Genomic DNA, 16,268 nt, shown 5'->3' on the forward strand with positions numbered 1-16,268 from the left:
TGGGCCACCACACCTGGCACTATACCCACTTTTTAATGGTATTATTTTTAATTGAGTTATTTGAATTCCTTGTGGATTCTCAATATTAGCCTTTTATCAGATACATTGTTTGCAAATATTTTCTTTCATTCTGTAGGTTATCTGTTTACTCTGTTGATTATTTCTTTTGCTGTGCAGAAGCTTTTTAGTCTAATTAAGTCCCATTTGTCTAAGGTAGTTGATGATGTGCTTCATTTTGAGGACTTAGTCATAAATTCTTTGCCTAGATCAATATCCAGAAGATTTCTCCTAGGTTATCTTCTGTAATATTATTGTTTCAGTTCTTATATTTAAGTCTTTTATCACCTTGAGTTAATTTTTTTATATGGTGAGAGATAAGGGTCCAGTTTCATGTTTCTGCATGTGGCTCTCCAATTACCCCAGCACCATTTATTGAATAGGGTATCCTTTCCCCAGTGTTTGATTTCTTAACTTCGTCAAAGATCAGTTGATTGAGGTACATTTCTTTATTTCTATGTGTCTATTTTGTTCCATTGATCTATATGTCTGTTTTTTATATCAGGGCCCTGATGTCTTGCTTACTATAGCCTTGTAGGATAATGTGATACCTCCAATTGTATTCTTTTTGCTTAGGATTTCCTTGGTTTTAGGATTTTAGGATTGAATTTTAGGATTTTTTTTCTATTTCTCTGAAGAATGATATTGATAATTTGATAGGAACTGCACTGAATCTGTAGAAAGCTTTTGTCAGTATGGTCATTTTAACAATATTGATTATTCAAATCTATGAGAGTGGAATGTTTTTTCATTTGTTTGGGTCATCTATTTTTTTCATCAGTGTTTTGTAGTTCTCCTTGGAGAGATCTTGTACCTCCTTGATTAAATGGTTTTTTTGGTATTTTATTTTTTGTAGCTATTATGTATGGCCTTGAGTTCTTAATTTGGCTCTAAGCTTCATCATCATTGGTGTATAGAAGTACTGATTTTTGTATATTGATTTTGAGTCCTGAAACTTTAGTAAAGTCATTTATGAAATCTAGGAGTCTTTTGGAGTAGTCTTTAAGGGTTTCTAGGTATAAGACCATATTATTGGCAAACAGAGAAAGTTAGACTTTCAAATTGAACCCAATTAGTATGATGTTGGCTGTGGGTTTGCCTTTATTATTTTTAGCTATATTTTAGTTATGTACCTTGTATGCCTAGTTTGGTAAGAATTTTTATCATGAAGAGATGTTGTATTTTGTCAAATACTTTTTACACATCTATTGTTATGATCATATGATTTTAGTTTTAAAGTCTGTTTATGTGGTGAATCATATTTATTGACTTACAGATGTTAAAACAATCTTGCATCCCTTGAATCAAATCCACTTGAGTGTAGTGCATTATCTTTTTGATGTGCTGCTGGACCGGTGTGCTACTATTTAGTTGAGGAATTTTGCATCTGTGTTCATCAGGGATATTGGTCTGTAATTTTCTATTTCTGTTGTGTCTTTGCCTGGCTCTGGTGTCAGGGTGACACTGGCTTTGTAGGATATTAGGGACGATTCCCTTCTTTTTGAATTTTGGCACAATTTCAGTAAAATAACTATCACTTCCTTGTTGTACATCTCATAGAATTCTCTAGTGAACCTGTTTGGTTCTGGGCTTTATTTCGTTGGAATTTTTTTAAAAATTACATATTCAACTTTACTACTCATTATTGATCTGCTCAGGATTTCAGTTTCTTTTTGGTTCAATCCTAGAAGGATATATGTTTCCAGGAATTTATCTATTTCTTCTCCATTTTCTTTCCTTTTTTTTTCTTTTGGGACAGAGTCTCACTCTGCCACCCAGGCTGGAATGTAGTGACACAATCTCAGCTCACTGCAACCTCCATCTCCCAAGTTCAAATGATTCTCTTGACTCAGCCTCCCAAGTAGTTGGGATTAAATGCGTGAAATACCGTGCCTGGCTAATTTTCATATTTTTAGTAGAGGTGGGGTTTCACCATGTTGGCCAGGCTGGTCTGGAACTCCTGACCTCAAATGATCTGCCTGCTTCAGCCTGCTAAAGTACTGGGATTATAGGTGTGAGCCCACTGTGCCCAGTCCATTTCTTCTACATTTTCTAGTTTGTGCACTAAAATTTTATTCTTCCTTCGTCACAACTCAAAGTGTTTTGCATTTTGCTTTCCTGTCTTTTAAAGATATCTTTATATGTATATATATATTATATTTTATATATATTATATGACTGTATATAATATATATGTATTATATATAAATATGATCCAACTTCTTCTAATTTCACATCTGTATTTCCAGCTCTTTGGGAAGCTTAAATCAACTTCAAAACCTCCACAAATGAACTCACTATCTCATGTGATAAGCTCACCAGCAGTCAGGCACCCAGGATGGAAGCTCTGTCACATAGTTCTCACACTCAGTTGGCAAATTCAGATTCCAAAAGTCTCTTGCGGTTCTCAGACCCCATGCCCTTTCCCAGCTACTGTGCTCAATACCCCTGTTTTCCCACAGTTCCCACTTCTCTGTCCTGATGCACCCTGAGTCTTGGCTCCTTTTAAGACTGTTGATTTCAATTTTTTATAATCAGAAAAAGTGTAACAAATGTTCTTGCATTCACACAAAAATCAATAGGGTTAGTGTATACTTCAGTTTATAACAAACATTTCTAAAGTGACTGTACAATCTTACCTTCCCATCAAGATGTGATAGCTCCTACTTGCTCCACAACCTTGGCTTTGAGGCTGTCAGTTATTTTTTCCCCCTCTTATATCTACAAATAACTATTGTTAGCATTTTCTAGTCTCTCTCTCTCTTTATATATCAGGATAATGCCACCTAGATTATTCCTTATCTTTTTTTTCTATCTAATATAGTATAATGTTCTTCTATATCAAGAAATACAGATGTGTTGGCTAACATCTCCGCAACGTTCCCCCTGCTCCATCCCCTGGTCATCACCATTCTACTCTCAGCTTCTATAAGTTTGGATTTTTAGATCCCACATATAAATGAGATGATGTAATGTTTGTCTTTCTCTGTCTGGCTTAACATAATGTCCTCCAGGTTCATCTGTGTTGTCACAATTGACAGAATAACACATGACTTTCTCTGCTGCATTTGCCCCAAAGCTCTGAGTGCTGTGTCTTGAACACCCCTTTCGATATTTTGCTCTCTGCTTAAAACTTCTATAGGGCAACCACTCTCGATCTCACTAGTGTGGCTCAAATGCCCTGCTGGGCACAAGGCATTGCCCCCTCCAGCCTGCACTTCCCACACTGAGACCCTCCACAAGGGAATCCTGCAGACCCCTGCCAGACTGTGCCCTCCCAGCCTCCTTTCTAGCCCTCATTCTGAAATGCTTGCTTTGAGCCTCTTCCTCATTCTCACTCCTAGGCCACAGTCTCAGCACAGGTGTCATCACTCACAGGAAGCCCCCTTCCCTCGGACCTCTATCCTCCTAGGCTGGGGCGGGCTCTTCCTTGGTGGTGCCTGGCATGACGGCTGCCCATCCCTGGGGGTTGTTGCTGTCTGCAGCCTCCCCAACACCCAGCACCATGTGAGCACTCAGCACGTGGTGCTTCTCAAAATAGGCTGTGAACTGATGGCCACAACAGGGAATAACCAACAGATTTGTGTGCAGTGTTTATTTTGCATCATCATCACATCCTTTTAATTCTGTAATATATTTTAATATTAGGCATCAGGAGTAATTTTCCAAATATTTTTAATTATTTTGGTTTATTTTTCCACGTGACTTTTAGTATCCTCAAAATTATTATCACATATTTTGAATGGAACACAATTAACTATAGATTCATTTGAAACAAATTATTATCTTCACTTTATTTGTTCTTCCCATACAAACAAAAGCTCTAGTCATATTTTATCTCTCTTCTCAGTAAATTTTTCTTATTTTTCACAAAGAACTTGCTCATATCTTTAAAAATATTTTGTTATGATAAAATATAGATAACATGAACATTGTCATTTTAGCTGTATTTAAGTATTGAGTTTTACATCGTTAAGTATATCACATTGGTGTGCAAACATCCCCATTCTTCAATGAAAGAATTTTTTATCCTCTCAAACTGAAACTTTGTACCCATTAAACATTAACTACCCGTTTCCACTATCCCTTAAGCCCTAATAACCACCATTCTATTCTAAGTCTCTGTGAATGAGGCCACTGTAGGTAGCTCATATAAGTGGACTACATGGTATTTGTCCTTTTCTTGTCTGATTTATGTTACTTTGCATAATTTCCTGAAAGTTCACTCATATCGTGGCATGTGTCATAATTTCCTTTCTTTATAAGATGGAAGAATATTTCCTTGTATGGGTATATAATAGTTTCTTTATCCATTTGTCTATCAGTGGATATCTGAGTTGCTTCTACTTTTAGGCTATAACGAATAACATTGCTGTGAAAATTCCGAAGAGTATTTTACAAAGTACCTTTCTCTTTAAAAATACTGGTGTCCATTTTCTTGCCTCTAGAGGTGAGATTTTGTTATTCACACATTCCAATTAGTTTTTGCTAGCTTCTAGGGAAAGCTACTGATGTTTGAATTTTTGCCAGGGATTCAGCCATGTTGCCAAATACCCATCTTGATTTTCATAACATTTAACTTGATTCTTCTGAGCTTTCTAGACACATGAAGAAATCTTCTACAAATAAGAATAATCTTGTCTTTTCGTTTCCCATATTTTTAGCTAACTCAGTAATACACCTCTTTGCATTTGCAGGAGATCATGTCTTAATGTGTCTTTTTATTCCCGGGACTCAGCATCACACAAGGCACCTAAGAGTTGGTTAAGAAGCCCTTGCTGAATAACAATCTGTGCTTCACACGGGGGCACGTGAAATGCTGCCAGGTGTCACCCATCTTATCCCCTTGCTGTATGCATATCTTACTAACCAATGATTACATAACCTAATGCAGGGCTCAGTGTCACTTTTCAAATATACTCTTTCGTTTATTTCTTAAAGTGTCCTGTGCAGTAATGGTAATAATTCTTCCCATTGTACAGATAAATTAACTGAGTCTCCTGGAGATTACATCTCCCGCTCTCTCAGTGGTGCTCCCTCCCCCAGTTTTCCGTTTACCAGTGAGACTTCATTCTCTCAGTTTCTGGGAGTGTGGCCACTGATGGCTCACAGCTGAGTCCCTCTGTGGGCATTGATCTGAGTCAAAGGAAGCTGCTTTGTCCAAGTTCATGCCTTTCCTGGAACTTCCTCTTTCAAATAAATGGCTTCTATGGGAATACAAAGGCCTGATTCTTCTGCCCCAGTGTGCTACCACTCTGAGGCCATCCCCATTGCAGAGCTCTCCACAGGCCTGGCTGTGGCCTCTGCTGAGCTGCACCCCTGCCTGACTTCTCCCTCTGCCCTGCCCCATGCCCCTGCCTCCCCAGCACATGCCTCAGTGAGCCTCTTGCCCAGGAATCTCCATCTGAGTCTGTTTCCAGGAACCCTAACCAAGAGATGGTGGAGTCAGGACCCACATCACAAACATCCTGCCTTTTAAACTACAGGGGGTGTTAAGTTTGTGACAGTTTGAAACATTTGTGTCTAGGAGATTGGATATCTCCCTTCAACAGATGATCCAAATGTTCTCGCACCTGAGACCTGCTGAAGAAAACCAATGCTTCATCTGGAAAGTTACTTGTTCCCAAAAATCTCTTGCTCAGCTGGGTCTTTTTTCCCCTCTTCATCCCTAGTGAAATGCAAACCAAAGTGTCCATCTGTATTGGACTTGGTAAAATATTTTCACTCATATAATTTTCTTTGATCCATCTGATAAGGAAGGTTGGGCAGGTACCAGAAACCCCTTGTACTCTTAAGTAAATAAGTAGGAGGTAGGTTGAGGATAAGGTGTCAGGTCATGTACTTTTCAGCTTAATTATGTTCTTGTCACACAGTAAGCTTCATTTGTCACCTTGGCTCTGGGACTGACAGTAATGTGTCAGCTCCATCTCTCCTAGGAGGGTCCTGGTTGCAGGTAGCAGGAGTCCTGAGAAACACTGGCCGCCTCTCCCATGACCATGACGACACTGGTTATTTACCAAAGGTCGTGGGGGTGGTGTTCACAGAGTTAGACACCATAGCCCTAGGCATCCTGTCCCACACTACAGCCGGAAAGATGAGGAGTAGGAGCAGGAGGAGGTCACAGGTCATGAGAGGAGGGTGGGGGAGGGAGGAGCGAGAAAGAGAGAGAGAGAGAGACAGACAGAGAGAACTCTCCTCAGGGGCCTTTCTCTGTTTATCCAGCAGATACTCTCTTAGTAGTAACCTGGCCAAGTGCTTAGCAGTTGTTGGCTGGACTTGAGCTCTATTTCCCCAGGGGTGACGAAGGCTTGGAAGTCCATTGGTCCATTGCCTGATACTTTCAGTCTTTGCACTCAGGGACAGGCAAGAGGAAGGGAATTGACAATGGCTGGTGAGGTTTCCAGAACAAAGTCCTTTAATATGACAGTTCATCGAGAGCTTGTAGAAACTCCATTGTACTCTGAAGTTTATGAATGTGTTTATGCCGAAATGTGCACACACACACAGCATTTCTACAATTTTCATCAGATTCCTAATGAGATCACTGACTGCGCACCATTTCAATGTGTAAGTATGGGTGCTGAGATGTGAATGGAATGCTCTAAACTTGTGCTGAAATTAAATGCAGACCAACCTCTTCAAACTTGGATGTTTCTTACTTTCAACGTAACTGAGCAGCAGGCTACCTTCTCCTTACATTCAATAGGAGTAGAATACAAGAGAATGAAATAGATCAAGCACTCTAAATCCAGCTGGAGTCCACCTGCTAATTGCAATCATTGTGTCCACAGGAATGGTGAGCTCTTTGCTAGTAAACGCTCCTTAGGGAATGTGAACGAAAATACTCTGTTTTCCCCAGGAGCTCACAGTGTAGCTGAGAGAGAATCTATCCAGAAATAGTCAGTGTCACGAAAACCAAGGAAAAATGTATTGAATACTGAATGACTTTTGCAACTCAGGGGGCAGGGGAAGCCCCTGATGCTGAAAATCAACTCCTGATTCACTCGTAATTAATGTGCTATTAAGCATATGCAGGCATGCCAACCACACCAATAGACATTTAGCCATAGGGTTTGTTAGTTTTTAAAATGCAGACATAGAGAGGTACAATGAAAAACAACCTATATCATCACCCAAATACCCATGGATGACATTTAAAATAATTAGAACATATGCACATTGTAATAACATTCAAATGAAACAGAAAAATGCAAAATTCTTCTCCTCTTGCTTTTCTTCTCCTCTCTTCTCATCCTCTCCCCCTTTCTCTCTCTCTCTTTCCCTCGGATGTGTTTGTATGTATAGATATATGTTTATGTCTGTGTACATGTCTATATACACACATACACCTGTGTTTAGTTTCGTTTTTGGAAAGAGCTTTGTATTAACATACCATATAGATCTTGTTTTCTATAAAATAATATATTCAAAGTGTATTAAATTTTTTTCATTTTAACACATTTATTGCTATCTAATTCTTTTTAATGATAGCTCCATCATGTGTGTGCATAATTTATTTATTCCCTCTCCAGTCATGTCATCGTTTTGATCATCTGAAGTTTGTGCTATTACCAGGATGCTGCCATCCTACCCACAGGTTTCACTGAGTGCTGGTAACACAATGGATGATGTGAATTCCTAACAGGGATTGGTGTAGGGGGTGGGCATGTGACTCAGCCCTAGCCAATGAGACTGCAGGGGTGGTGAGCCAGGGAGGAGCCTCCTCACATTTAGGAAGTAGGTGTGGAACAGAGGCTCTTCCCAAGGCTCTTTCTGCCTCTGGATGTTGGTGTTGATGATGTGATGTCTGGAGCTGTTGCAACCACCTTGCTACTGCCTCACCCAGGGGCTTCTTATCATGAGGGTACAGCATTCTCTTTGCATTCAAGACATTTTTAATTAGGGACTTAGTTTACATGTGGCTGAAAGCCTCTCAGCAGGTCCCAAGGCCTCTGCAGTTTCTTCTGCATGGTTTCTCCTTCCCTCACCTCTTCTTCATGTCTCCTTCTACTTTTGTGGCTGGTGGATTTGTCTCCTCCCTCACATCCCCCTTTGCCCACTCACTATGCAAGAATACTAGAGTCTGCCCATATGTGTGTGAGTGGCACAGACAGGAGGGACGGGGCTGACGTCCCTCCCCTCTATCCTGATGACCCTCCCAGCTGCAGGCAACAAGGATGTAAAACCGTGACCAACAGGTGAGATGACTTGAAGAGATACTTCTTCCAGGACCAACTCCTGCACGTTCAATGAGCACATCAACATAGCACATCATGATACATTTGCACAATTTTGAAGCTCACCACACAACAGTGACCATTTAAAACTGCTGTGTTACTGAGCTTTGTTAATACAAAGAGTCTTTAAGATCGTCAATCTTATGTCTAGAAAATTTAGACAGCACTAAAATCTTAGAGCTCACATATGAAAGGAAACTGCAAGAGGCTTTTCCGAATTTGACAACAATCAGGAAATATTGCCTGATATTACCAATATGAGTTTTGAAGCAGAAAAAGGATGTTATGAACCATTAAGTTCACAAATCATCAAACTGTTAGTGGAAAGACTGGTTTATCTTTCTGCTGTATTTATAAAAGTTCTGTTACAAATTCAATGTCTTATGATGAGGCAAATAGTGATTCATTAGTTGAATATGGAAACATAGGGAGAAAATATTACAGAGCTGTGTCAACTAGTTAATTAAATAAAAACATTATATGAGAGTAAAAATCGTGTGGATTAAGGAAGGGCAAATCTGCCCTTACATCTGCAGGGTGGATGGATGGACTGATGGGGTCAAAGCCAGTGGCATGAACAGGAAACCATGTTTCTCTCAAGCTGCAGCTTTGAAATGTCAAGCAATCTCTTCCTTGGCTGACGGCTGCTTTCTGACTCAATGGAAGACCTTGTTCTCTAGCGTCAGGGCTGTCAGAATCTTTGCTTATGACTGAGAAGAACATCCCACTGCCTGGAGGATCTGGGTCCATCTTTACACAGAAGCACAGAGCTGCAGAGAAGGGGTTTCTGGACGGAACGTTCCACATCTGCCTGAACCTTATGGGTTCTGAGGATGTCGGAGGAGCTGGGTGCACTTTGCAGTCCACACCTGACCCTGGCTCCTTTACACAGAGGCCTGCCATGCTCTGAGTGCATCAATCCAGCCTCAAAATCCCTTCCTCCAATCCTGTGATAACCATTTTTCCTTTGTTTGTTGAGTCATCTGAGGATCCTTGTTGTGACTTTATTCCCTTATTGCAGTAACCCAATAGTGAGTGTGTTGACTACAGTACTGATTTTGGTGGCTGATTGCACTAGGATGTCTGTTATGTTCCGGATTTTGTGGGTGTTTGCAGTATATCTCAGTGTTTTAAAAAGTGAGTATTTTTGCCATAATTTATTTTCTTTTCCTAAATAAACATTAACTTTTGTGCTTTCTTTTGTATTGCTAATATTGCTCTATTTTTCATACAGAAATCCCCCATGTTGTATGAGCCTCAGGCCCTGCAGCACCTGCTCTGCCTGTGGTCATGTAGAGCGTCCACCTGCCCAAGGAAAGACTGTGCTGTCTCGTGCTTCCCAGGCCTCCGATCCACTCACCCCTCCTTCCAGAGTGATTTCTCTATGCTGGATGAGGGATTTCCAACCTCTGCCATTTCCATCTTTTACCTATGATCTGGTGCATGATTTTTTTCTGAAGGAACTCCTAGAAGACACTTAACAAGACCTGATCAGGAACCATCTTTACCCTCTTCCAAGGACACAGCCCAGTGCCCAGCAACCATTTTTACCCTCTTCCAAGGACACAGCCCAGTGCCCAGCAGATGGACCTGTTCACTCTCAGCTTCCCCACATCCTGCTCTGCTCCTAGGGAGCAGACACTCAGGGAAAATGTGGGGGGAGCCCTGTGCAGAGCTCCAACATCACACCATCTTCCCCAAGGTAGAGAGAATTGTGTCAGAAAGGGACTGTTTTTCAAAAAATCAGCTGTTCATTGTGTGCCTGGATGGTGGTTCCTTTGGTTAAAAAACGTTTCATCCACATGGAAAATTATGAGCGCCTCCCTGCAGGGAAGACTTTGCCCTCAGCCATAACATCTGTGCACCTGCTGCTCTGCCCTCGGCCCCTCTCTCCCAGTAGAAGCCTGAATCACTAAGTGCACCCTCCGCTGAGAGCATGAGGCCCAGATTTGACTCCCCCTCTCATGGCTGCCTGGGCACTGCTTCACTTCCCACATCACACACTCGATTAAATCCCATGGGGGTGGAGAGCAAATGGAAGCAGATGCTGCCCATGCTCCCTGCTAGACCATTCTCCTCCTGGCTTCCTAGGTGCGGCACAGTGGGTGCTGGCCTCAGGGCTGTTTCAACAGCTTCCCCTTTGTCATTTCCTCATCAGTGTTCATGGCAGCCACCCTTGGTCAATGCAGTTCTGAGTGGGGAAGGCATTTCAGAGCCTTGGACCAGAGGTACCTCCTGTCCTGAGGGCTGCACCCCCTTCTCTCTGAACTGAAATAGCAAAGAGAAGGACCATGTGGGCTTGGGGCCATGTGACTTAGGACTGTAGCCTCCTGCTAGAGGCACAAATATATACTATTCTATGAATGATGCTGACACTAAGATTGTTTTTATTAATTGAAACATCCTCCTTGGAAAACACAGTCCACTTCATGCCAGTCCCATTTTGTGTTTCAACTTCTCTAACCCTAATATTAAGTTTGACATGAGGACTTTTTAAAACTTCAAGTCCAGAGAATGGGCTGGTGGGTGTGAATTGACGAAACCACCCAGCTTGGGGCACACCCTCCCAGGATGGATGACAGCAGGCGCTGCTTTCTCTGGGTGATCTTGCTTGTCTTTGGTCTGGTTGGCATTACTCCCAATCAGTTACACACACATACACACACTTTTGGACTTTGTTTCCGTATAGGGGCCTAAAGTCTCTTGTGGAAAGAAGCAGACATCGTTCGCTATCTATTTAGTGTCTAGGGGATTTGATGAGAGAAGCTCAGTCCCTGGAGTCTGCTCAACTCTGCAAGCACAGATGGAATCTACGGCCTAGTGAGCTCCACCAAGGCCTGGCCCCTGCCTGTGGACACAACCAGCCCCCTCCTCCTGGTCTGACCAGGAGCTCAGGCCAAACCAGCAGCCCAGCTTCTGGGGCCAGTAGCCTGGGCACCCTGCTCTCCCTGAACCCCTCACCAGGGGCTGCTGCAGCTGAAGGCCTGGGTTCCCAGCACCTGGCTGCTGTCTCCCTGCTCTGAGACTCAGGTCTCCTAAAGCACCTGCTCCCCTGACAGCCTTACTGTGGCCACGTCAATTCCTAGATACTCCTCTGATCTCCACACCAGCAGGACAAGGAGGCTTCATAGGGAACTTCAGAAACCCTGCCTGTGAGCACGTCCCCAGACAGTCAAGAACTGAGGGAGGTGATGCTACTGTTTAATTGCAGGAGTTTGGAGAGTGTGCACTGCACACTGGGGCTATGAGAAGCAAGAAGGAAGGAGCAAGGGCAGAGCTCCCTGCTGAGCAACAAAGGCCTCCTGTCGCCTTCTCTCTCTGTCTCCTGGTGCAGGCGCATGAGAAGATCTCCCCCAGGGCGGGGCCCACCAGTCCAGGGGTGGGAGCACTACAGGGGTGGGAGTAGGAGGTGGTCAGTGTGGCTGGCCTTGCACAGACCCCTAGACTTTCCGGCACTTGTAGTTCAGAATGGAAATTTTATTCTCCTGGGAAACTTCATTGATCTGGAAAGAGCAGAACTCTTCCTGTGAAAGGGAAGAGAGGGAGAAAATGAGTGTGCGTTACAGTTAAAGCCAAAGATACCCAGGAATGGGGCATCAGAATGGGGGTGAGAATGGATGGAGATGAGACACTGCCCCCTGACCCCGACCCACCCCTGCCAAGTTCCAGGGCACTGAACCCAACTGGGCAGTGACTATTCCATCGCCCCTCCCAAGGCTCCAAGTCACCAGGTGGCATTGGGCCCCCACCCCAGCCTGCAGGATTCCTGTCCCAGCACAGCCCTGTGAGGAGCAGCCTGTGCAACGCCTCGGGAGCCCCAGGGGTGCAGGGCAGGGGGAGACGGCTCACTTCCCCCAGCTCCTTCCATCCCCAGCACCCAGGCCAGCACTAAGAGGGGCCAGAGGGAAGAACCCAGGGAACTGGAAATTGCAACTGAAAGTGCCCGAGCTGATGAGGAGATGACAAGGAGAGTGTGGCTCTGCCCTGAGCTGAGACCTCAGAAGAAATCCTGTGTTCTTGGAGAGGCTGATGTTGGGTGAGCTGGGGCAGGTCCAGGGCTTCTCAGCCAACAGGCATTTAATTCCCTCTAATCTGCTCAGAGTGGCTGTGGCTACAGGCAGGTGCCTGAGGCTGGGATTAGACAGAGTCCCTTCTTTCTGACCAGAACCCAGCCCAGCACCTGCTTCCTCCAGTCCAATAAGCAACACCCCAAAGCAGGCAGAGTTGACCTCCCAGTAACCATTACCAAGCTAAAGTCTTCCTAGCAAATCAAATTCATCACCCCTCTCCACATCACTCCATCTGCACACACAAAGGCATCTATATAAACTCACACCAACCCTCACCTACCCGAATCTATGCTTGAACCCACATACTCCTTCACACATCCACACACACATGCACACACACTCCTGTGTACCTTCCTCATGTATGCACACATATGCACCTTTCCACATGCATACCCATGTGTGTATACCATCCCACACATACATTCATGCACACACAAAACTCCATATGCACACACACACATTCATTCACTTCACAATACACATCTGCACGTGTATGCCAAGCACACATGCGTCTTCCCATACATATGAACACATCCTTGCATACATGGCTTTACAAGTGTCTGCACACATGCACACATGCCTTCCAAAGCATGTACAGGAGTACAGGTGCACGCACACACACACACACACACTGCTCTGCAGTTCTTGATGCCCCGACCCACATCAGGCACATACCTCTTTCAGTTCTGGCTGGTCATTGAAGGGGCAGTTGTCCAAGTTGGGCTGGGACTTGGTGCATGTGGTTCGACCAAACTTCACATTGAAGTAGTAGTTCACCCCACCCACGACCTAAACGCGTGGAAGAGCAGGAAGCAGGGACAGCATGCTGTCAGTTTCATGCACACACAGGCACTTCCCTGTGACTGAGTCACTGGGCTTGTCTGGGGCTTGATGCTGCCCGCACTGTTATCCAAAAGGCACACAAGCCCCCTTCTACTGACTGGCTGGCAGGGGTACTGTGTTTATATTGTATGTGCAGATGGAATGGTGTGGACAGGGGTGAGGGCCCAAGAACCAAGGAACTGGAAATTGCAACTCAAAGTGCCCGAGCTGGTGAAGAGATGACAAGGAAAGTGTGGCTCTGCCCTGAGCTGAGACCTCAGAAGAAATCCTGTGTTCTTGAAGAGGCTGGTGTCGGGTGAGCTGGGGCAGGTCCAGGGCTTCTCAGCCAACAGGCATTTAATTCCCTCTAATCTGCTCAGAGTGGCTGTGGCAAGCAAGCTGTCTCATGCAGCCCAGTAGGAGGAGAAGCAGGGGCAGGGCAGGTGGAAGCCAGGGCCTAAAATCCCCTTTGTTGGACTTAAGAACAGAAGGCACAGCTCTGGGGAGCCAGCCAGGTGGGACAAAGAAACAGTCCTGGTGCCAGGCTTGCAGGGCAGGGACTAAACACCAAGTAAATGCTCCTTCCCACAGCAAATAATTAACTGAATTCTGCTACCTGATGATGAAATTTCAGCTAACTTCCAGCGCCTGGCATTCAGTCCACAGAGCATCTTATTCCCATCATTTAACCCAGAGGTATTTTTCCTCATTTATCAGGAGGAAATGAGATGCTCACATACATTGATGTTTTAGGCCAATAAGCATTGCTTCCCACATGCCTCCATTCCAGGTGTGATTTTGGAGGCAATAGTTCTCAAATGAGTCACACACCTGCATGTCTTACAGTTGCAACTTCAGAAGAGAACTGAATGCTCTCCCTGCACAGTGCCACTCCCAGACGTGACTTGTCAGACAGTGGAGAAGCATGGGATGAGGGACCCTGGGATGAGGGTGCTAGACCTCGCCATGTGGAACGACACACAAGTCCTGCAGAAAAACGTACAAGCTCTGTGATCCCTCCGGTGTCAGTCGGCTCCTCTGTAAAACAGGCTCCAGGGCCCAACGATCTACATCATTCTGTGCTTCACTCCAAGTGAGTGTCACACTTGAGAGGGAGGAGCAGGCCAGCAGGGACCATGGCACTAGGGAGTGCCCCTCATGTGCAGGGAGAGGGCTGCAGGAGGAGAAATAGGGCTGGTCTGGACTCCTCTGACTTTCCAAGAGAAGATGGAGGAGCTCTAAGGGCTGGCGGGCCATACAGCCCTGTGGTCGCTGTGTCACTGTTTGCTGCTCTGTCATGGGACGCAGGTCAAGCTGGACTTGGTCGCCTTGCTGAAGCTCTCTCCCTCCAGACTCAATCACCTCCTCTGCTCTGCTGGGTGACTGCTGTCTGTCCTCATCTGGCTGAAGTCTAACACTGCGTCAGCTGGCAGAGGCAGGGTCAGGCGTGCTCCACTCCAGCAGGAACCCAGCAGTCCTGGGCTGTAGGGGGTGGTCAGCTGGCCTGAGGGTGGAGGCTGCTAGCCCTAAGGGGCTGTGCCCAGGGGCGTGACTTGGGAGGGAAGCAGGGCTTTGCTGGACAAGGAGCCAGGCTCTGTGGCATCTGTGGAGAGGACTCAGGGAGGAGGATGAGCCTCATGGCCTGGATCTCATCCTGAGAAGCACCAAGCCCACCCAGAGTCAGCACAGTCTCCACCCACACCTGCTGGACCCTAGGAAATGGCACGGTCATGGCACAGACACAGTGGCTGCTGCAGGTTAAAAGAGGCGGAGGGGACGGGACAGGGCTGAACTGCACTCATGGCCCGGGAATGTCCTAGGGCATGAAGGCCATCAGCAGACAGTCAGGGAAAGCTGAATGAGCCTGAGGTTTAGATAATGTTGATTTGCTGAGAATGATCCCGGGGTGGGACAACACACCCAGCTGGGACTCAGGATCCCCAGGGTGGTGGCAGCACCTACCTGCTGGTAGGCAACCATCACCTGCAGGGGACGGCTGTAGTACTCATCCTTACTGATGTCCTTATTATACTCTCTGATGGTGAAGTTCAGGATGCGCTGCACACTCTTGTCATTGAGGTCTGCAGCATGGATGTCACCTGATGAGGTCTTCCTAGATTGGGCCGAGGCACTCCTGGCCAGGACCACCATCAAGGCAGTCAGCAGCAGCAGTGGGGCACGCATAGACCAGGCCATGGTCTACTGGGACACAGAGCAAGGAGCTGGATCTCCCTGAGAGCAAAGAAGCACGAGGTTGAGGCAGGAAGCCCAGGCCAGAAGGCAGCTGTGCATTTATCCTACTTGGGTACCCCCAACCCCACCTGCTCCCTGACCCCGCCCCTGGCTCCTCCTCCTCTTTCTACCCCTCCTCTCTGTCTCCATCTCCCTTTCCACCCCCAACCACGTCTCTCCCTCCCTAAGTTCCCTTTGCTCCTCCCACGCCTCCTCCTCCTCCTCCTTCTCCTCCTTCTCCTCCTCTTCCTCCTCCTTCTCCTCCTCTTCCTCCTGCTCCCGACTCCTGTCCTGACTGCAACCTCCCCCCAGCCCTGCCCCTTTTCCCCAGTGCTGGAAAACTTGGCTCACCCTGGATTCCAGAGAGGTGACACTGCTGCCTGGGCTGTGAAATGTTGTGACTGCCTATTTCCTCATGAAGTGAGAAATACAGGGCTTGGCCTCCTAAAGTCTTCAGATGTCAGGGACACCCGGGAGCACGTGGTCACGGTCTGGGAATTCTTGGAGCAGGGAGCTGTTTCAGAAGCTCCGGGATGACCTTGTCCATGCCCTGTTCTGGGGAACTTCTTTGCCAAACATAAAGTAACTAACCTTTGGGAAAAGGTCACTGGGTTCTCTTTTCATAACTCCTCATTATTCAATAAACAGACCTGTCGCCAGCTTCCCCCTGCACCAGGCAGTCTGGGCAATGGAGCCATGGACATGACCTTGTAGAGCTGCCATCCAACAGAGATGTGACGGAAACCCAGGAGAAATTTAAAACTTTCTAGGAGACACATTTGAAAAAGTTAAAAGACACAGCTGAAAGTAATTTTGGTATTTCTACTTTAACTTAATATATCCAAAATAC

At 45.6% G+C, this 16,268-nt stretch overlaps 1 protein-coding gene across 1 annotated transcript; it reads right to left on the reverse strand.

Annotated features, from left to right (window-relative positions):
- Nucleotides 1-11,485: 11,485 nt before the first annotated feature.
- On the reverse strand, nt 11,486-15,454 carry CST5 (cystatin D). The gene is made up of 3 exons (XM_011968500.1): nt 15,149-15,454; nt 13,040-13,153; nt 11,486-11,818 (listed from the first exon to the last, which is right to left on the reverse strand). The coding sequence occupies exons 1-3, from the start codon at nt 15,380-15,382 to the stop codon at nt 11,735-11,737; spliced, it is 432 nt and encodes a 143-aa protein (XP_011823890.1). The 5' UTR covers nt 15,383-15,454; the 3' UTR covers nt 11,486-11,734.
- Between the last annotated feature and the right edge of the window lie 814 nt (nt 15,455-16,268).

The sequence above is a fragment of the Mandrillus leucophaeus genome, unplaced genomic scaffold (assembly GCF_000951045.1).
Source record: "Mandrillus leucophaeus isolate KB7577 unplaced genomic scaffold, Mleu.le_1.0 Scaffold846, whole genome shotgun sequence".
NCBI lineage: Eukaryota > Metazoa > Chordata > Mammalia > Primates > Cercopithecidae > Mandrillus > Mandrillus leucophaeus.

Coding starts and splice junctions, on each gene's coding strand:
- CST5 (XM_011968500.1), bottom strand. CDS start 15,382: ATGGCCTGGTCTATGCGTGCCCCACTGCTGCTGCTGACTGCCTTGATG. Junction 13,154..15,148: donor TGATGGTTGCCTACCAGCAG/GTAGGTGCTGCC, acceptor CCACGCGTTTAG/GTCGTGGGTGGGGTGAACTA. Junction 11,819..13,039: donor ACCAGCCAGAACTGAAAGAG/GTATGTGCCTGA, acceptor TCCCTTTCACAG/GAAGAGTTCTGCTCTTTCCA.